The sequence below is a fragment of the Penicillium psychrofluorescens genome (assembly GCF_964197705.1).
Source record: "Penicillium psychrofluorescens genome assembly, chromosome: 5".
Taxonomy (NCBI): domain Eukaryota; kingdom Fungi; phylum Ascomycota; class Eurotiomycetes; order Eurotiales; family Aspergillaceae; genus Penicillium; species Penicillium psychrofluorescens.
In genome coordinates, this window is record NC_133443.1 from 2,158,055 (window position 1) to 2,177,513 (window position 19,459).

Consider the following 19,459-nt stretch of genomic DNA (forward strand, 5'->3'; position numbering starts at 1 on the left):
GAGATGGCGCAGGAACGCTCCGGAATCGTGGTCGGCGTTAACAGCGGCCGGGTACGTTGACCTCCTTCTCTTTATTTCCTGCTGGTCCGTTCGGGTCGGGTCTTTTCTTTTCGATCGGTCAATCGCCTTCAGGTCGAGTCGAGTTGTTCATGGGAATTATTGGGACGGATATTCCACAGCGGAACTGTTGAAGCACGACGGAAGAGATGGCATTTTGTGTGCGAGGGAAAAAAAAGAATGGGAAGATGAAAGATCCTTGAGCAGGGACGTGGACAAGAATTCCTACAACAAAATTTCTCCGGACCACACTCATTCGACTCAACCTCGACAAACGACTTGACTTAACCGGAAAACGATTGACCGATCGAACAAGAAGAGAAACCAGAACCAGAACCACGACCAACAATTCCTGATTTATTGGAATCCACCCAGCTAACGTACTCTTTTTGCCTCAATATAGAAAACCACCCCCCTCAACACCCCCAAGAACAAGATCAGCCGCACCAAGGGCCAGTCTTCCCGCCGTGGTGCTTTCGTTCGCGACATCGCCCGCGAGGTCGTCGGTCTTGCTCCCTACGAGCGCCGCGTCATTGAACTGCTGCGCAACGCCCAGGACAAGCGTGCCCGTAAGCTCGCTAAGAAGAGGGTACGTTTTATCATGCCACTTGCTGTCTTCCCTGCTCGTTTGGTGTGGTTATGTGGGTGGGTGGATAGGTCGAGTGTGGTTGTTCGCGGGTCTGGATCTCTTGCTCCGGTGTATCTGCTCGGTAGAGAGGGCAATATTCTCGTCAACGGATGCTCTCCTCTCCTGTCTGGCATTACACCGCAGTCCAGCATCTATATTTCCGAACTACCTATTACCTACCTACCTACCCACCTACCCACCTCCACCAACACACAAAACCACCTGAACCAAAGGCTAACACCCAATCCAGCTCGGCACCTTCACCCGCGGTAAGCGGAAGGTCGAGGACATGCAGCGCGTCATCGCCGAGGCCCGCCGTGTCCAGGGTGGCGCCCACTAGATTCCTTTCCGAACCGGTCTCGGACGCTTTTCTTTCATTTGTGACGACTGGAAACTCAAACCCCTGGCGCACACCACGCCAGCGGGTACGAATGGAACAAAAGATAAAATTACACGAAGCTGAAGCCTGGATGGATGCTTTTTGACGCTACCTGCGTGCTATATCCGTGCATGGCTGGCTTGTGGTCGGAAATGATGAGGGTGCACGGTTGTGACTGTTGGTTGATGAGGAGGATGGCAAAAATGGGACTCCCTTCTGTTGTTTGTAGGGAGGTGAACCCATAATGAAAAAACATATCCGTTACTTGATTTCATATTTCGAGGTTGCATTACCGTACTTTTTGTAGTCTACATTCCCTCTTGTTGCTGTAGCCCTACCTAAGTAACCAACCATTTCTTCAACAAGACAAGTACACGACATCAGCATCAACGTCCAATCTCACAAATGTATTGTCTTGTCCTAACAAGCTCGCCAGTTCAGGTCTACATAGCACTGCACGCCCTCAAATGCAAGGTGAAACGAAGCCAAGTCATAATCATCCTCCATAGCATAACGTTTGAGATTGGTAGAAGAAGGGATCTGCTCCGTTGAGATTGACAGAATAAGATTCCCATAAGCCACCCAACCCGCGAAGAAGGTGTGATGTGGCTTTTGTCTATCGAGAAAGGCGCCCTCATTTCTTCCCCGGCAGCTTCAGCCACTTGGGCACGCCACCGGTCTTGCGCGCACCACCGGACTTACTACCATCATGAGCACTAGACGGAGCCGAATCCTGCGCAGCAGAGGATGAAGGCTCATCCACCACCTCTGGTGGCTGCTCAACTTTCATCTCGCGGGCCTGGCTGCGCAGCTCAGGACGTAGGAGGTCGTCTCGGCGCTGGTGAACAAATGACGCCGCGCTATCCGCCCAGGAGAAGTTGACCAGCACACGGCCGGCAAGACCCAGGTCTTTGATGAGGAGGACCTGGCTGGAGTCGGAGATGGCCTTTATTGAGGCGCGGGATGCACCAGGGTTGAGAAAAATGCTGAGAAGGAACTTCTCGCTTGCGAAGGGGGGTGCGAGACAGCTTCGCACAAAGTCATACAGCGATGAGCCTGTGTCGCTGGGTCCGAATTTGGCGACGACCTGGCTCTGGTCTGGGAAACGCACTTTCACATCGACCTCGCGGATGTTGGAGAGTCTTTTCTCCTCGGCTGAGGCTTTGGCGGCGATCTCGGCGTCGGTTGGGAGACGCTGCGGGCGGGAGGACTGGCTCAGCAGTCGCTGGTGAGATTTGGCATGTTCGACGGAGGGGATGTAGTCGTTTTCGTTGTAGGGTATTTGAGCTGAAGAAGGGGTGCTGTCGGTGGGCGGAGAGAAGACGGTGATGGATCGTGTAGAGGTTGTGGGGGAAGAGATAGATGCCTCGGAGGGAGGGACAGCAACCTCCTCTGCGCCTGGAGGCGGATGAGAAGCGTCCGTTTGTGCAGTGGGAGGCTGTTGCACAGCTGTCTCGGTGGTTTCCTCGGCCGATGTAGCAGGCACTGGCTGTTGTGTTGGGGCAGGCGCAGCATCCTCGAATCCTTTGAAATACTCCCCAATCTTCACCATCGCTTCTTCGAGAGGCTCCTCCGTTCGCCGGAAGCTGAGTCGCATAAGAACATTGCCATTGTTAAAGCCTAGCTGGGCCAGGGATTTCTGAAGATCGGTGAAGCTGGATAGCTCGCGTTCCAAGATCTGGAGTACAGGAACCTCATAGAACAAACGTCCCGAGCCCGATTCAGTCCCACTAGCAGTTGCTGGCACCCCACGAGCAGTGAGGTTCCGCGCTGGTCCACTCCCTGCCACTCCTGCTTCGAACTTGCGCAGAATGAGCCAGAGGGTGGTTGTGCTAGGGAACTTGTCAAGGATGCGGCTATTGGGAGCCCCGCGGGCCTCAGATTCGGGAAGTTGGAGGGCCACAGTGACAACCGAAGGAGATCGAGAGAGCTGAACCAGCTCGAGCTTTGCACCTGAGCTCAGGCCCGAGAGGCGAAACGAGAGTGAGAGGTCCAGTTGTTTACGGTTGTGTCTGCCATGAACAAAGGATCCCGGTTAGTGATATACCTATTAACAGAAAAGGGCCAGACACTCACTTGAGGCCATACTGGTTCGAGTTATATCCCAGCCTGGAGCATGCCTCCTGCAGGATGTCTGACAGGTGTTTGGCCGGATTAGTCTTGATGGTCGCCCGCCGGGCCGTGGCATCGATCACCACGACGTGGGCGCTCATCGTGGGCAGCGGGCCTTTTTCGTGAAGAATAGAACAAACAGCGTATTATGTGTCGTCCAACCGTAGAAATCAACGATGTCGCGATGATGTCGTGTGGTGGTGGTGGGAGAGAGTGGAAGGTGTGGCAGATCAGTAGGCAGCGGTGCGGGCGTCATCCCCATCCGAGCTCCAGCTTGTCTCTTTGTCTTTCCGCCATCTTCTCCATCCTCCATCCTCCCCCCAACCAACCTCCCTCCAACTCCCATTTGTCTCTCTTCTTGACGGGAATAGCTGCAGAGATCCATTCCCAGCTGGATTGAATCTACGAAATAAAAGACAATCATGGTATGGATGCTCCATCTCCCCCCGATCGCAGGGAACACGCGCTGACCACCACCTCCCGTCATCAGGGCTCCCCCTTCGACATCAGTATGCCAGACCTCTTCTCCCCCGCCTTCTCATCATCAGACCAACCAAACTAACCTCTGACCTAGATGGCGGTGCCTCCGTCGCCATGGTGGGCAAGGACTGCGTCGCCATCGCCTGCGACCTGCGCCTGGGCATGCAAGCCCTGACGGTGTCGAACAACTTCCCCAAGATCTTCAACTACGCCCCCTCGACCTACTTGGGTCTGACCGGCCTGGCCACCGACGTGCACACCGTCTCGGATCTCTTCCGCTACAAGGTCAACATGTACCGCCTGCGCGAGGAGCGCAACATCTCGCCCCAGACCCTGGCCAACCTGGTCAGCTCGTCGCTGTACGAGAAGCGCTTTGGTCCGTATTTCGTCAGCCCCGTGCTGGCAGGAATCAACTCCACAACGGGAAAGCCGTTCATCTGTGGCTTCGACAGTATCGGGTGCATTGACTTTGCCAAGGACTTCATTGTCAGCGGGACGGCGAGCGATCAGTTGTTCGGTACTTGTGAGGGTCTGTGGGAGCCGGATTTGGTACGTTTTTCTCCCTTTGATTTGTAATTTTGATGCTGATGGATGTGCAGTCGCCCGATGACCTCTTCGAGACCATCTCGCAAGCACTGCTGAGCGCCGTCGACCGTGACGCCCTCTCCGGCTGGGGTGCCCAGGTCTATATTATAGAGAAGGACAAGGTGACCAAGCGGTTATTGAAGGGGAGACAAGATTAAGGAGAGAAAGGCTCGAGCTGCTGGGGGTGGTGGTGATGATGGATGGAGCTGCCATCCTCGCATGGCCGGGACACGGGAGAAAACGGTCTACCGGACTGGGAAGAAGATGGACTGGAGTTTGATTTTTTCCTTCCTATAACGACAATACAAGCCTCTGGTCTCATCCAATGATATCTATCGAGATCCATCACCCGCGTAACCATCCCGCCCCGTCACAGACGCGTAGGCCGCTCCCTCCCTGCCCAGAAACGCCTTCAGATCCGCCGCCAGCAACTGCGGCACTTCCCACGCAGCGAAATGGCCGCCGCGGTCATACTCCGTCTCCCGGACTGTATTTCCAATCTGTCGGGACCACGCCCACGGCAGGAGGATCAGCTCCTCCTTGAACCGGGTGACTGCGAACCGGACCTGCCGGGGCGCACACGCGGTCATGATATCCGCCAAAGAGATGTAGTTCCGGGCCGAGGGCGCATCTTGCTTCTTCTTGTTCTTGCTATCAGAACCAGACTCCACACCCCCCTCCAGTCTCGGCGCCGAAGCCTCATAGTAAATCCTCGTCGAGGCCGCCGGTCCCGCCGTCGAGAAATAGTAAACGCTCACCCAAGTCAAGATCTCCTCGTCCGTCCATGGATACGCATCGGACCAGGAATGCATCTTATCATAGATCCACGCCAACAGCGCTACGGGACTATCGTGCAGCCCGTACCCCAGCGTCTGCGGCCGGGTTTCCTGTTGGCGCATGTATCCATTGCCCTTTGTTACGTATTCCAATGTCCGTGCGAGAAACCCGCGGTCCTTTGCGGAGAAGGGGATTGTGAGCAGGGACTGCATGAAGAGTAGTGGGCTTTTCCAAGGGTAGGGCGGTGCTACGGGCACGAAGTTCAGGTGGATGGCTTGGATGTGTGGCGCATAGAGCTGTGCCATGGCTCGCGCGATCATGCTGCCCCAGTCGCCGCCTTGGATGACTGTTTTTTTGGTGTTTAGTAGCTGTTCTCTGGTAAAAAGAAAAAGAAGAAAAAAAAATCTTACTGTATTCTTCGTAGCCTAGAGCTATCATTACCCCGTGCATTGCTTCTGCGTATTGGGCCAGGCCGAATCCTCTCTGGTTTTGGTATCAGGACAGGAACTGAGATGAGATAAACCGATAGTATACTCACCTGCTTAACACCTTGTGAGAATCCGAAATTAGGCAACGAAGGCACCACGACATCAAAAACCGGCCCACTGCCCTCGTCGTTCGTGAGCAGCGGAAGCAACTTCGTCGCTTCGAGGAAACTACCGGGCCCTAAACCGCCAATCCATCAGCTATCTCTCTCGATGGATTATATAGTCAGGTGCCAGATCAGATCGTGACAGTACATACACCCATGAATAAACAGCAACGGCACCGCATACGGATTCTCACTCCGATGATGCACAAAATGAACATCCAGCTCCCCGAATCCGGCAACGGGGACCGACACTCGGAACTGCTTCAGCTGCGCATTGAGTTTCTGCTCCTGGGCCCGCCAGTCGAATTGCTCGCGCCACACAGTCACCAGGCGCTGGATCTCGGACAGTGGTACGCCCATGTCCCAGGCGGCATTGTCGAGTTCGTCGGGGAAGTGGGCCTGGGAGAGTTTCTGGTGTAAGGCTTGGAGTTGGGAGTCTGGGATGGAGATGTTGAAGGGTGTTGGAGTCATTTTTTCTGGCTATTATGTGTTTGTCAGTGTCTAGGTGAGATATAGTAGTTATTGCCGTCGCGCAATACTGTCCTCTCCCAAAGTGCACTAATATACCCGCTCCATTCCGTAGTGGTGGTAGTGTGGAGTCGCGGATTAGGTTTATAGTTGGTGCCGAGGGCCAGCGGGGGCACATGCTTTCAGTGACATACTCTGGTGTATATCAACAACGCAGCTATATCTTTCCTTGGTGTCCTTGAGCTAGCTTTTGAGGCGAGTGTGGATATTCGGCAGTGTCTTCTCGTCAAGGATACATTGTGTGAGGCTCGAGAAATATTACTCGGTTCCACAGTCCACACAACAATGAGCTCAAAACATGAGCTCCACGTCACCTAGATTCTGTACTGTGCTATAGAGACTTTATTTGCCTGCTTGTTGAATTGATTCGCCCAATGAAGCTAGCTTTATCTATACACAGTACAGTTGCACCCTCACCGCGTTGACCCGAAGTTATCAATATGGCCAGCACGTTGTGTGACCCTCGGTTGAGACATGAACTGACTGATAAACATGGCCCCTTGGCCCACCATAACCTGCATGTCTGGTGCAGATGATGTGTTGGGTGCACCCGATACATGATCCCACACCCAAAATAGGTGGCAGTCTAGGTACCGGTACCTGCCCCCCGGTCGGTCTAGATGCGCCGATCGTGCTACTCTCTCCGCATCCTCGATCGCACATTTGGCTCATCTTTCCCCCAAAAGAACCCAGAAGAGAAAAACAAAACATTTTTCTCAATGTTCTCAATCTTCCTAAAGTATCGTCCTTTATCCACGAGCGAACTACGACTTTCAGCTCTGTGCCTGGCCTGACCCACGAACTCCTGTTTCAGTCGAGTCTAGACCGCCCCGATCGGGAAAATCCCCTGCCCCTCCTGCTTTCTCTCATCCTTCGAACGTCGGTGGACTCAAGTCTCACAATCACTGCCTTCCTCACACCTACCGCCCTCCTCATACCTACTCCCCCTCCTTACACCTACTCCCCTCAACCAATACACACACACAGGGAAGCATGGTTTGCTGGTTACCTCGATAATTCAGAGATCGCTGTTGTAGCCGCCTATCTACATGGATCATGCCCGACTCCCCCGAGCCCGATGTCTCCAATCCGGTGCACCCACGGCCCGCCAGGTCGTTTCCATCCTGCAAGGCTGAATGCATCCCCGGTGACGGCCGAACCGTGCCCGAAGGCGACGTCGACGATGCCTCGCTCGACGCGTGGAGGCGCTGGAATGACGGTGCTCAGACGACCGCCATGGAGCAGCTGGTGGCGCTGAAACAGGGGCTGAGGACGTTGGACCCGGAACCGTTCTGGAAACGGCTCATGGAGGATATCACATCGATCAGCAAGGCCCAGTATGGGTTTGTGGCGAGGCGAGTGCACGGTGGTGACCCCATGGCCGAACTGCGGGGACGGCGGCCCTCGTTGTTTGGTACGGTGTTTTACTACAATGACGGCTATGACACTGTGGGATTGCAGCGCAATCGATATTATTCGGGCGGGAACCCGTTGCTGCATATGGACCACGAGAGGCCCTGCTTGATTCCGGACAATCTGAGCTCGCTGGTTTCCTTTGGAGATGATCAATTGCCCTTTGCTGCCGAAGCATACTTGGCAATCCCGCTCTTCTCGGCTGGCAAGTGCCTGGCGCATGTGGGTTTGATGTGGACAAAGGACGGCCCTCGGAACCGGACCCTCTCGTGGTCCTTTTTGCAGATGATCCTCCATTCGCTCGAGGACCTGATCGTTCAGCGACTGCTACCGGAAGAGTCTGTCTTGGAACAAGAGAACTCGGAGCCCTCAACCTCAATCCCATCGACTGTTCAGGATCCACAAGAGGTTCCTGTCCACGAGGCCTCGGAGTTCACTGCCCAGCCGCTGAAACCATATGCACGAAGCTTGTCTCATGAACTCCGGACCCCGATGCAGGGAGTAGTGGGTATGCTCGATGTGATGCACGCTACCGTTCGAGAGGCAATGGAGAGCCCGGCCCCGGTGAAATCGGGCGGGATCTTTCAGGTCCTGAAGGAGGGTATTGAAATGGTTCAAGGTTCGTGGTGGTCTTGCCAGGAACGTCTGGCCTAAAGTATTAATATTGTGTTTATAGACAGCGCACGCCGTGCCGTGGAAGCCGCTGATAACGTCGTCCATGCCTACGATCTCAATATGCAGGTCCCCAAAACGCCTATGCGGGAGCACGAAAGCGAGTTTCTGGAAGAATCAGCCACGCCAACAGATAGTCCCGAGGCCTGGCCAAACCTCTTCATCGCAGGCAATAATATTGCAGTGAATCCATACAAGCGACGCCGGAGTCAACAAATGGATGTCCCTTCCGGACCACCACGAAAACAGAGGGTTCGCTCATCTTCACGACAAAAGCTCTCCCCTCGGAGTGAAGAGGTTAAGAACGCCGTTCACGAAAGCGATCAGATCGTCCATGCTACCCCGGCCCGCGAGATCGAAGCCGTCATGGCTAACATGGTGGATCCTCGCCCGTCCCTCGCGGTTCGACGGTCCGCTCCTCATCTCTTGTTGGAAGGAATCAACGTGAATATGAGGGGCTCAGCTCTGCGCTTCACCAAACTGCGTGATCTTCTCCGTTTGGTGATCAACGAGTCTCTTCATGTCGACGGTCGACCTGACTCTACCGTGGGCAACGCGACTGAGTTTGGCGAGAGAATCGAGATCCGATCACGATCTTCAAATGGGGGGGTCTTCACTAAAATCGTGGATTGGTCTGTTGATCCAGCGCTGCCCGACACGTTGCTCGCCGATGATCGAGACCTGGCGAAGCTAATCTCGTGTGTTTTCCTGAATGCCATCAAATTCACCAACAATGGCACCATTACGGTATACGCAACGATCGATCGCCGAACAAACGATGTCTTGATTCTCGTCCGAGATACCGGCCCCGGAATTCCTGCCGCATTCTTGCCTAGTCTTTTCAAGCCCTTTGCCCGTGAAGATGCCTCGACTACACGAAGCAAGGACGGGCTTGGACTCGGCCTACTTGTGGCCAAGGGTCTGTCGCGGAAGATGGGAGGTGACCTGATCTGCATGCGCTCGTCAACCTCGGGCCCAGACCATGGCTCGGACTTTCAGATCCGCGTGCCTGTGAACCAGCGCGAAGCTTGCGGTCGTCCCGGCACTCCAGGTGAGAGGATGATCAGCCCACCCATTATCAACGACTTCTCCCGGCAGAGCAGCACAAGCAGCTGCATTTTGGAACCTGCCTCCTGCATTTCTCCTTTCTTCCCTCAATATCAACAACTGCAACAGCCAACCCCTAGCACCAGCGAGGACACCACATCTCCAGGCTCATCACCCCCACGACCTGTGTCATATCCTCGAGGTGGAAGCGGCCGGACCCCAATCTCACGGGATGCGTACGATAAGAAACTTGGAGAGAAATATCCTCTCCGTTTCCTCGTTGCTGAAGATAACAGAATCAACCGGCGTGTGCTGGTCAGCATGCTGCGGAAGCTTGGCTACCGTGACGTCCTAGAAGCGGCAGACGGCAAAGAAGCCGTTCAAATCGTGCACGATCTTTTCTCAGCGTCCAGCTCTGCTGCCCACGAGTCAGATGCTGTCCGCGCAGATCAACAACATGAAGCAACCAGCACACTACCCTCCACCACAGAAGTGAAGCCAATCGACATTGTCTTAATGGATCTTTGGATGCCCGAAATGGACGGGTATGAAGCCACTTCTCGCATCCTCCAGATGGCCGACGATCGCCGAGGACTAATACCTCTTGTTTCCGGAAACACCTCAACCTATCTTGACTCTGCATCCCATATCCCTGACCCAATGGAGTTGGATACCACCGCAGACACACATCGGGCACCACCGTCACCACCCCCTACCGTCCTTGCTGTCAGTGCAGATGTCTCCGACGAGGCATTGAACCGGGCATCCAAAGTCGGGATCAAAGGGTACATGACGAAACCATACAAACTCTCCGACCTAGAACGCCTGATTATCGAATTTTGTGGCGTTCCTGCAGCGGCTACTATTGCATAGCCCCATCCATCCATTCGCTTTCATCCTCATACACTTAATGATCTTCATACACCATATACCACATCATTTCTCACGAACGACCTCTTCTTCCTTCCCGGCTTGGGGCTGCCCTATCCTGCCATCCATCGAATGTGTCATAATCCTCCTACGGGGGCATTGAAGCACTCGAAAAAAAGACCATCCATCCATTCACTAGCATTGCTAGCCTGGTGTTACGAATTAAAAAATTTTTTCGGCCTGTTTTCTTTACCTTTCATTTCCAGCCATATACCTACATTCTGGCGGCATTTATTGACTTCTATACACATTTTATTCACCTTGTTAGTACTGAACATAATGAATGATGAATGACACATGTTCTACATCGGAGTTTTGCTGGGAATAAAGAGATGATGTGTAGTCCTTGTCTGGAATGTTTAATTTTCCCAGAGCCCTTTCGACACACAAAGAGACCATCTTCTGATAACCCCAGTCAAGCTTACATCCTACCTCGAAGTATACCAAATACAAGAGCTAGTCAGGAAAGACTATGCGTGAAAAAACTGTCATTACGTCCATTATCAAGCTCGACTCGACATCGCTATGACCATGCAGCCCCAAAGTACTCAACAACACCATTTTTCTTGTTGAAATGTACCACTAGATGCTTTCCACAAGAGACAAACAAACCCCCCTCGGTCTTTCATTCGCCAGTAAGGAAACACAATATAACAAGCATTGATCAATACCAACGTAATCCATCCATCCTTAGGTCAGCTTCTGCTTGATGAAGAACGAACGCAGGTGCGAGAGCTGCCACGCGCACGCGGCAGAGAGAACGGCTACTTGGATGAGGGCCCAGCGCACGACGCGGGAGTTGGTTGTCTCGGACTGGTCGCGGAATTCGGCCTCACGTTCCTAGAGAGAGAGAAAAGAAAAGGAGTCAGCACATTCATCAATCGCTGGAAAGGCACAAGGCAAACAAAACTCACCCGCTGATACACCTGCTCCCGGCGAATGTCATGCAACCTCGAGTTCAAGTCCTTCACCCGCTGCACCAGATCCTTCATCTTATCCTTGTCCTCCGTCTCGATCTTGCTCGTCTCGCCAATCGCCAGGTCGACCGTGAACTTGACCGCGCCGGCCGGACCAGTCAGCCACCCGCCCGTGGCGACGTCCGTCTCCGGCGTGAAGCAGATCTTGTGCTGGCCCGAGTCCGCCGCGGTGAAGGTGAGCCGGCCGGAATGGGCTTCACGCTTTGAGACGATCTGGTGATCGTTGTCGAAGGTCTCGACTACCGTGATGAGGACCTTCATGCTTGCGTCCACGGAGTATTGGTGTGTGTTCGGGTTGATCACCTCTGTTTCAAAGGTGCCTACATCATCGATCATGAAATTAGTATTTGATTTCCTGCTGGAGTAGTGTTGGGTTGGTTGGGTTGGGTGGTGGTTATTTCCTTACCGGCCACCAGGGTGTCCTTGGGCAGGTCCTCGTAGAAACACTTGGATTGCCGCCCGTCCATGTAGAAGTAGAGGGCGTTGGTGGGGACGAGGATAGAGAGCAGAGTGAGCAGCGTCAGAGACGCGAGCCATGACGACGGATGCCGGAGAGCCATGGCTGCAATTGGCAGAAGTGTGTATGTATTATGTATTCTTCTTCCGTCTCCTGGACTGAAGTTGTCAACAAGATGATCTGGCTTACTGATCCACCGCCTACCGTGTTGGGCGACCCGTCCATCCCTTCTTCAATTTCCGTCGCCATCAATTTGTCGGCACATTTCCACCAGCTCAACTCTGCTCGGTTCATCTCGTTTTATCGTACCGGACTATCCTGGTTTCTTTGCTTGCTGTCACATCCCCGAAGCGGCTCTCGTTCCCACCGAAACGCCACCATGGCGGCCGCCGATGTTCGCGAAATGCTGGACCTGCCGGCGGAGGGGCAGCCCAGGCCGCATAAGAAGCAGAAGGTGGTAGAGAAACGGCCAGGTTGGTATTGGCTTTGATCTTGGGATATACTGAGGCTAACACCCGTCCAGAGGGCATTACTCGCGAACTGTACGCGCTGCTGGGCGAGCGCGCGCCGCCGATCGCCATCAACGAGAACAAGTACAAAGGACGCCCGAAATGGATGAACAAGCTCCGAGTGCGGCCATGGTAGGTTGATCGAGCTCAGGTAGTCGATACCAGCTTACATTTGACTCTTCTAGGCGCATGACGCCCTTCACAAACAGTGCGCGCTCTGACGGCCTGGTTCTACACCACTGGCAACGAAAACATGAATCGACCAAACCACCAGCACCCGGAGAATCGCAGATGGAAGTTGACGAGACCAAAGAAGAGGGGAAAGAAGACGACCAGGAGGCAGCACATCTCAAGTCTCAGGAGCAGGACTACGCGTTCGCCAAGTACAACGTCCAGGCGCGCCTACCGCGTCCATACACCGATGACGAGTACAATCGACACTTGAAGCGCGACGACTGGTCGCGCGAAGAAACAGACTATCTGATGGAACTGGCTTCCGAATACGATCTGCGATGGGTGATTATTGCAGACCGCTACGACTACCAGCCGCCAATGGACACGGAACCGGATGCCAGCGCGCTGGTTCCCGCCACGCAGTACCGGAACATGGAGCAGATGAAAGCACGATACTACCAGGTGGCAGCCCACATGCTCGCCCTCGAGCACCCACCGTCCGAAATGTCAGAGCTCGAGTTCGAGCTGCACGAGAAGATGCTCAAGTTCGACCCGGAGCGCGAGCGAGACCGCAAGCAGCTCGCAGCGCTGCAGCTGGACCGCACAGCCGACGAAGTGCGCGAGGAAGCTATGTTGCTGGAAGAGCTGAAGCGCATCACTTCGAACGAGCAGAACTTCGTCACCGAGCGCCGCGAGCTGTACTCGCGTCTCGAGGTGCCCATCAGCATCGGCAACACCGCCATGTACCAGTCCAGCGCGGGGCTCTCGCAGCTCCTGCAGACTCTGCTGCAGGCCGACAAGAGCAAGAAGCGCCGCTCCCTGTTGGGCGCGGACGGCGTTCTCCCCAGTCCTGCGGGCCAGACCCCAACACAGGGTGGCGGCGAGACACCCGGTGTCACGCCCGCCTCTATCCCCCACAAGAAGGGCGCCGCCGCAGCCGCCCGCGAAGCACAGCAACTTACCGTGCGCACTCTCACCCCGGCCGAAGAAACCCGATACGGCGTGCAGCACCACGAGCGTGTGCAAGCCGGCGTGCAATTCCGCAGCGACCGCGCCCAGAAGCTCACGCAGGCCAAGTCCAACGTGCAAACGCAAAAGCTGGCCGCCGCGCTGGCGGAGCTGGAGATGCCCGTGCGGCTGATGATGCCCACGGAGCGAGTCTGCAAGGACTTCGAGAAGCTCATCCACTCCGTCAATTTACTGCTCGACGCACGCAAGGTCTCCGAGAAGGTGGAAAGCGAGATCCGCGTCCTCGAAGCCGCCAAGGCCGAGCGCGAGCGCAAGGCCAACGAGGCCGCTGGGATTGTGCCGCCGGATCCTGAGAATCCAGAGGTCAAGACCGAGGCTGATGATGCGGGGGCTGGTGTTACGGGTGGCGATGCGGATAAGGGACAAGATGATGAGGCGGATGGGGAGTCCAAGGACACGCCGGCGATGGATCCGGATGGCGCTCATAAACGGTCTGCTAGTGAGCTTAGCGGGGTCAGTGATAAGAGCAATAAGCGGCAGCGTCGGTAAGGGGTTTTTCTGCTTAACAGCAGAAGAAGAGGATGCTTTATTTTATTTAGAGGGAGTGTCTGTTGGTTGACCCTTCCGCCCTTCACCTACTCTTTCCCAGATACCACTGTACGATTAATGACATGCTTCGTTCATTTGCCAAATCTACATCCTGCTCTAGTAGGTTAATAGAATATTGATTGTTTGATCGCTCTCGGTAATAATAGTTATTTAAAGGCTTAGAACAGACAGGTTTAATACTCACGCCCGACGGGCCCACGAACTCCCCTCGAAAGCTCCAGGCATGGGAGCAAGGCACTCCTCCTGATACATACTCGCCAAATCTTTGGCATTGCTCCTCGTGGAACTGGCCCGGCCAAGCCCAGTTGATGCACAGTCGTGGAACGATGGTCCAGACGAGGCGTCCGAGTTCTCCTGGCGTCCGTTCGAGAGTCTCTTGGTTTCTCTCTTGGTCTCCTTGTATTTAGAAACCCGCCACGACCAGCGCCCGTTTCGAGATGGAAGTGGAGGGGGAGGAATGTAGCCATGCGGAATACCGACTGGAGGGCCGCTGAATGGAAGGGCGGGGGGGTTCGCATTGGAACCTTCGCCTTGAGGGTGCTCTGATAGCTCTTCCAGGACCGAGGAGCCTTGTCCCCTGCCAATGACCCATGTCTTGCGCCCATGATGGACATCCTCCCTGGCTTTGCGCGGCCGAGGCTGGATGCTCATCGGTCGGCTCTTCAGCTTCTTCCACCATGGATTGTCTTCCTTGATCGATTCAGTGGTATCATTGTTCTCCTCGGGTCCCTTAGTTGGGTCACTTGGAGGGAATCGGTGGTCAACGATAACGATGGGCTTTTCGAGCGGAATCAACACCTTTGGCTCTTCCGAAGCAGGGTCAATCGCAAGAGAACAGCCGGCTTCAGTCGACTTGATATTCTCATCGTCAGCATTTATCAGCGATGGCCGCTCGATTGATTCCTGGGTTTGGCGGGGGGTATCATTGGTAGGGACAGCTTCTTCAGCTTTAGAGACCATTGTATAGCCATACCCAACACGTCGACCGTTGGTCATCCAACCAATGCTGACCTGGCGAGGGGACGATTCTAGCTCATCAATAGGAGAGCGGGAGGAACCAGAGCCATTTGTGATGGGGCTGAGTTGTTCAACAAACTTGCTTTTCATAGAAGACTCGGGCTTCTCGCTCTGATTGATCCGATCTACCTGGATTTCTGACTTGCTGCCTGTGGCATTGGCAGCACGAGTTTTGAGCGCCTCTGTTGACAAAAGGCTGCTTTGGCGTGAATAGAATGAGGACGCATCTCGCCTGTGGATTGAGGTGAGTTTCTGGGAATCTGTTCCCGAGACCGCCGATGTTGCTGTTTTCTGGCGCAAGTGAGAGTCCTCTGCGGTGAGCAATGCATATCTGTTTGTGTTTGTACGTCCCGCTGTGATGGATGCATTGCCCGAGTGTGTTCTGGAAGAGATGGAGCGTGGTGCCAGGACATGAGAGATGCGGAGCTCATCCAGGTGCAGTGGCCGACCTTCAACCAACGACTGGTCAGAGGGAAATGACTCTCGCTTTTTCGAAACGACAAGATCCGGACCATGATCTGACAGCGATGCCGACGAGGTCGTGCCCTGGGTCTGGTGGTTCGTCCGCAAGAACTGGATCCAGTCGGCCATGAGGGTCTGGCTATTGATACCCGCTGGAATCTCGATGGTTGGGAGTGGCTCTAGAATATTTGCAGCAGAATTCGGGGTGACGATTGTCAGGGTGTCGACAGATCTCGTCGCGGCGGGTTGCAACTCAGCGCTGACAGTGACCGGTTCCTCGCCGAAGGGAGTCGCAGGTCGTGCCCCATTGTTGTATGCTGCGTCGCTTGCATGGGAGGCAGTTCGAGCACCCCTCAGATTGCCGTGGAGGGTAGGGATGTAGCGCAGCCCAAAGGGAGACCCAGATTCACTTTCGGGAATGTCGTTGAAGGCAGCTGCCCGGAACACAGGATCCAACAGCTCGGGCCTCTGCTCGAGCACTTCACTCAACGCCAGTCGACGAAAGGCACGGCTTGTCGGAGATTGTTTCATGCGATCACTGTGTTTTGGGGTTGCGAGGTACTGAGCATCGCTGTCGTATCCCCTCTCGCTCATCAAGCTGCTTCCGATATCCCCAAGCACGGTTGGGTAGATTGGAGGCTGTTGAGTGTGGGATCTTGGTGACTTGAAAGAGAGAGGGGAGAATAGCGGTTTTCCATGTCGTCGGTGGTCTTCTCTGAGCAGTGCTGAGGAGTTCCTTTCTCGAGAGAAGCGACGCCGCAACCTGTGTGAGAAGCTCTCAGATGGACGGATGTTCTGCTGAGAAGGAGAGCAGTTTGCAGTTGTTGTGACTTCTGCGCATCCAGCAGTTGAAGTGTTTCGCCAAACCGAAGGGCAGACCGCAGCCTGTCTCTCCGGACTCTGCGACCCGTCTAGCTCAGGAGACTGGTATGACTGAGCGAAGCCTGAGGGTGAGGCTGGCCGATGCGCTTTGCGAAAACGAGGACAGACGAGAAATACCATTTGGGAAGGTTGAAGGAGACAGAAACCGGAATGGGCAAGAGAGTGACTGGAAGCTCCTTTTGATTCATAGTTCGGGCAAGTACGATGAATCTATGTACCAGTAGGGTGATATGGCTGCACCTTCCCCATACCAATGGATGTATCAGTGGAAGAAACATCGACGGGAATGCCACGAATGGTGAGTGCTATCTGTTAACTGTATGAGATGTGAAATTTGAAAAGTCTATAGTATTGATTGCCATGCTTCCTAGTTTAGCGACTCCTAGCTCAGTTAATGCGTTTCCAATTAGGGCTTCGTTGACCTAGCTCGCATTAATGTTGGCATTCAGACACAACTTTTGGAGATGTGATTACTGGAAGAAGAAGGAGATGCGACTAACACAGCCTTAGTAATCGGTGGTTAACTGTTTTTTGGGTTTTTTGAGGTTCATGGATGAAACTGATTTGGCATCCAAAAATAGTCTGTCTGACTCTAAGTTACCCGTTTAGGTTAAGTTAGCGGAGGATCGTCGGACCGCCTCGCGTTTTTGGCCCCAGCTCGCTGAAGCCAAAATGGCCCCTCTCGGTAATGGCCCCTCTCGGTCTGCATAAATGTCCTTGCTAGCCCCATGGCTCTCCGCCTTTTGTGATTTCCCAAATAATAAGAGAATGCCAACACAATGACCAGCCAGGACTTGTTCTCTGACTTGCCCGCCGAGTCCCCCGCGTACTATGAGATGGAACCACCGATGATGATCAGCCGGATCGACACTGTTGCGACTCTCGGTCCGGATACGTATGGGCCGTACGACGTAGTCGAGTATGCCGACCCGTCCTCGTCCTCGTCTTCGTCGGCATCGAACTCGATTTCCAATTTAGATCCCCGCACGCCATCCTTTACGAACTCCTGCGCTACGACCATACTGGAAGACAATCCACCTGTACCTTCGAAAGAATCAAACAGCAAACGATCGGGCTCGATCAGCCACATAGCATATAAAAAGTTGTCGCCGGTCAAAGTAGGCGTGCGCACCATGCGCAAGAGCTGCTCATCGCATGTGCTAGAGACACGCGGGAAAATGAAGAATTCAGTGGCTGAATCCAAATGGAATGCGACTGGCTGGGTTGATCAGAAGATCTACTCGACGCAAGATGGCGTCTCTGATCTCAGCAACAACATGCGCCAGTATGTCTCGGCCAAGATGGATGCCTTCACGACTGGATTGGATGATAAGATCCTTTCGCTGGATGAGCGGTTTTTTGCTCCAAAGCAGGCCTCTAGTGAGTGTGCTCGTCGTGCATTATCTTGGAGACTCAGACTAATTCCGTAGTGGCCCACTGTTCGGTCCACGGTGATGCAGACTGCGAGCACAGCATGAAAGACAAAGGCTCAACCCCATCGAGTAGGGTCTCCAAGGTGCATTTGTACGAGAACTCGCGCCTACCAGCTGCCCTTTCTCAATTCACAATGTGAGTCTTCCCAAGTACATATATATATTGACTACAACAGCTGATAATACATCCAGTGATCCTTTTGATTACCCTCTTATCCACCTAGCAGCGCAATACTCACGCCAGGTCTATGTGAAAAATGAACCAGAAAATAACACCTACCTCCCCGCCAATTTCCGCCAGGGAACAAAAGCACTGGTGGTCGGCTGCCTCGACGACAAGGAAGTGATTGTGCTCGCAATCCGCGGCACGGCGAGCTTCAAAGACTGGGCCGTGAACATGCGCACAGAACCTACCTCCCCCGAGGGCTTCCTCGACGACGGCGCGAACTTCGTGCACGGGGGCTTCCTCGGCGCCGCGACGAAGATGATCCAGCCCATCGCGGCGCAACTCCGCGATCTGATCGCAGAGAACCCAATTCGACAATCCTACTCCCTCCTAATCACGGGCCACTCCGCCGGCGCCGCCGTGGCAGGCCTACTTTATTGCCATATGCTCTCAAAAAAAGTGACCTCCGAGCTGGCGTATATGGGCAGCTACTTTAGGCTCATCCACTGCATCACCTTCGGCGCACCGCCGTCCGCCGTCCGCCCACTCCATCCCACGCCGTCGCCCGATAGCGCGGAGTCACTGTTCTACGCCTTTATTAACGAGGGAGATCCCGTGCCGCGCGCGGACAAGGCATATATGCGCTCGCTGTTGAATCTCTATGCCTCTCCTGCGCCGAATAGTTCGAAATCGCGCAAGTATGAGAAAATCACGAAGAAGCCCCGCTCTGCCACATGGGAAGTTCCGCCGGCGCCGCTGTCACTCGCGGGAAATTTGATTGTTTTGCGGAATCCGCTGACTGAGAATGAGCATCCTATGACGGGCAAGGGTGAGGTTGAGGCTTGTGTTACCTCTGATGATGTGGTTAGGAAGGCCGTTTTTGGGAATCCGGGGATGCATCTGATGATGCTGTATGCGCAGCGCATTGATGCGCTCAAAAAGCATGCTACGTGGTGATTGTGTGCTGTGTTGGTCAGAGTTGAGCTCTGACCAAGTCTAGCATTTTCTTCTTTACACTTTTTCAAGGCGTTTTCCTGATTTATGCATAAGTTGTGTTTAGCGACTCTTGATACTTTACCATTATCACGGAGCGTTATGGTATCGAAAGTGCCTATAGAACCTCGCAATGGTTTCGTTGTAATGGCTGGCATTAAGACAACCTCTGTAATAATTTACATTGCCACTCTCATTGTAGTAGCTTGACTAGTCTCGTACTCTTCTTCTGCCGCATACGACAGTGGCGTTCGTTCATATTGAACTAACTGCACCTACGAAGGTCTGACGTTGTTACAAGAGCAAAATGATTTAGCAGTATCGAACAATGTATATTCACAGCTGATTCTACACATAAAAAAAAGTCTCCTCTCTAGGCCCAGAGCCAATGCAAATGCAGAAGCAAAGGGCGAGAGAGCAAAAATTGTTGAAATAATCGGCACCGAATTGTGGCACCCATGTTGAAATCGTCAGTCATGTTGAAACTCCGTAAACCCGCTTTTGGTGCCCTCTAATCAGCAAAGCCCGTTGAAACCCATATGTTGAACTTTTGGTATCATCTCGTAACTCATCAGAAAAAAGAACTCCCCGTGCTGGAGGCGGCAGGTTGA

The 19,459-nt window shown here is 53.9% G+C and overlaps 9 protein-coding genes across 9 annotated transcripts; 5 read left to right on the top strand and 4 right to left on the bottom strand.

Moving 5' to 3' along the window:
- Positions 1–3: 3 nt before the first annotated feature.
- Positions 4–1,025, top strand: PFLUO_LOCUS8086 (ribosomal protein L36; the record flags this gene model as incomplete). The annotated part of the gene is made up of 3 exons (XM_073785787.1): positions 4–51; positions 461–646; positions 936–1,025. The coding sequence occupies 3 exons, from the start codon at positions 4–6 to the stop codon at positions 1,023–1,025; spliced, it is 324 nt and encodes a 107-aa protein (XP_073642107.1).
- Positions 1,026–1,698: 673 nt separating this feature from the next.
- PFLUO_LOCUS8087 (uncharacterized protein) lies at positions 1,699–3,277 on the bottom strand (the record flags this gene model as incomplete). The annotated part of the gene is made up of 2 exons (XM_073785788.1): positions 1,699–3,076; positions 3,141–3,277. The coding sequence occupies 2 exons, from the start codon at positions 3,275–3,277 to the stop codon at positions 1,699–1,701; spliced, it is 1,515 nt and encodes a 504-aa protein (XP_073642108.1).
- A 493-nt stretch (positions 3,278–3,770) lies between these two features.
- PFLUO_LOCUS8088 (proteasome core particle subunit beta 3) lies at positions 3,771–4,399 on the top strand (the record flags this gene model as incomplete). The annotated part of the gene is made up of 2 exons (XM_073785790.1): positions 3,771–4,205; positions 4,256–4,399. The coding sequence occupies 2 exons, from the start codon at positions 3,771–3,773 to the stop codon at positions 4,397–4,399; spliced, it is 579 nt and encodes a 192-aa protein (XP_073642109.1).
- A 174-nt stretch (positions 4,400–4,573) lies between these two features.
- On the bottom strand, positions 4,574–6,081 carry PFLUO_LOCUS8089 (uncharacterized protein; the record flags this gene model as incomplete). The annotated part of the gene is made up of 4 exons (XM_073785791.1): positions 4,574–5,364; positions 5,429–5,501; positions 5,557–5,684; positions 5,763–6,081. 4 exons carry the CDS (start codon positions 6,079–6,081, stop codon positions 4,574–4,576), a joined length of 1,311 nt encoding a protein of 436 aa, XP_073642110.1.
- Positions 6,082–7,194: 1,113 nt separating this feature from the next.
- PFLUO_LOCUS8090 (uncharacterized protein) lies at positions 7,195–10,143 on the top strand (the record flags this gene model as incomplete). Its single annotated transcript, XM_073785792.1, has 2 exons — positions 7,195–8,170; positions 8,228–10,143. 2 exons carry the CDS (start codon positions 7,195–7,197, stop codon positions 10,141–10,143), a joined length of 2,892 nt encoding a protein of 963 aa, XP_073642111.1.
- Positions 10,144–10,890: 747 nt separating this feature from the next.
- Positions 10,891–11,737, bottom strand: PFLUO_LOCUS8091 (emp24p/erv25p- protein; the record flags this gene model as incomplete). Its single annotated transcript, XM_073785793.1, has 3 exons — positions 10,891–11,040; positions 11,115–11,497; positions 11,584–11,737. 3 exons carry the CDS (start codon positions 11,735–11,737, stop codon positions 10,891–10,893), a joined length of 687 nt encoding a protein of 228 aa, XP_073642112.1.
- Positions 11,738–12,013: 276 nt separating this feature from the next.
- On the top strand, positions 12,014–13,835 carry PFLUO_LOCUS8092 (swr complex subunit; the record flags this gene model as incomplete). The annotated part of the gene is made up of 3 exons (XM_073785794.1): positions 12,014–12,107; positions 12,158–12,275; positions 12,329–13,835. The coding sequence occupies 3 exons, from the start codon at positions 12,014–12,016 to the stop codon at positions 13,833–13,835; spliced, it is 1,719 nt and encodes a 572-aa protein (XP_073642113.1).
- Positions 13,836–14,075: 240 nt separating this feature from the next.
- On the bottom strand, positions 14,076–15,905 carry PFLUO_LOCUS8093 (uncharacterized protein; the record flags this gene model as incomplete). The annotated part of the gene is made up of 1 exon (XM_073785795.1): positions 14,076–15,905. The coding sequence occupies one exon, from the start codon at positions 15,903–15,905 to the stop codon at positions 14,076–14,078; it is 1,830 nt and encodes a 609-aa protein (XP_073642114.1).
- A 1,130-nt stretch (positions 15,906–17,035) lies between these two features.
- PFLUO_LOCUS8094 (uncharacterized protein) lies at positions 17,036–18,812 on the top strand (the record flags this gene model as incomplete). The annotated part of the gene is made up of 3 exons (XM_073785796.1): positions 17,036–17,636; positions 17,687–17,825; positions 17,882–18,812. The coding sequence occupies 3 exons, from the start codon at positions 17,036–17,038 to the stop codon at positions 18,810–18,812; spliced, it is 1,671 nt and encodes a 556-aa protein (XP_073642115.1).
- Between the last annotated feature and the right edge of the window lie 647 nt (positions 18,813–19,459).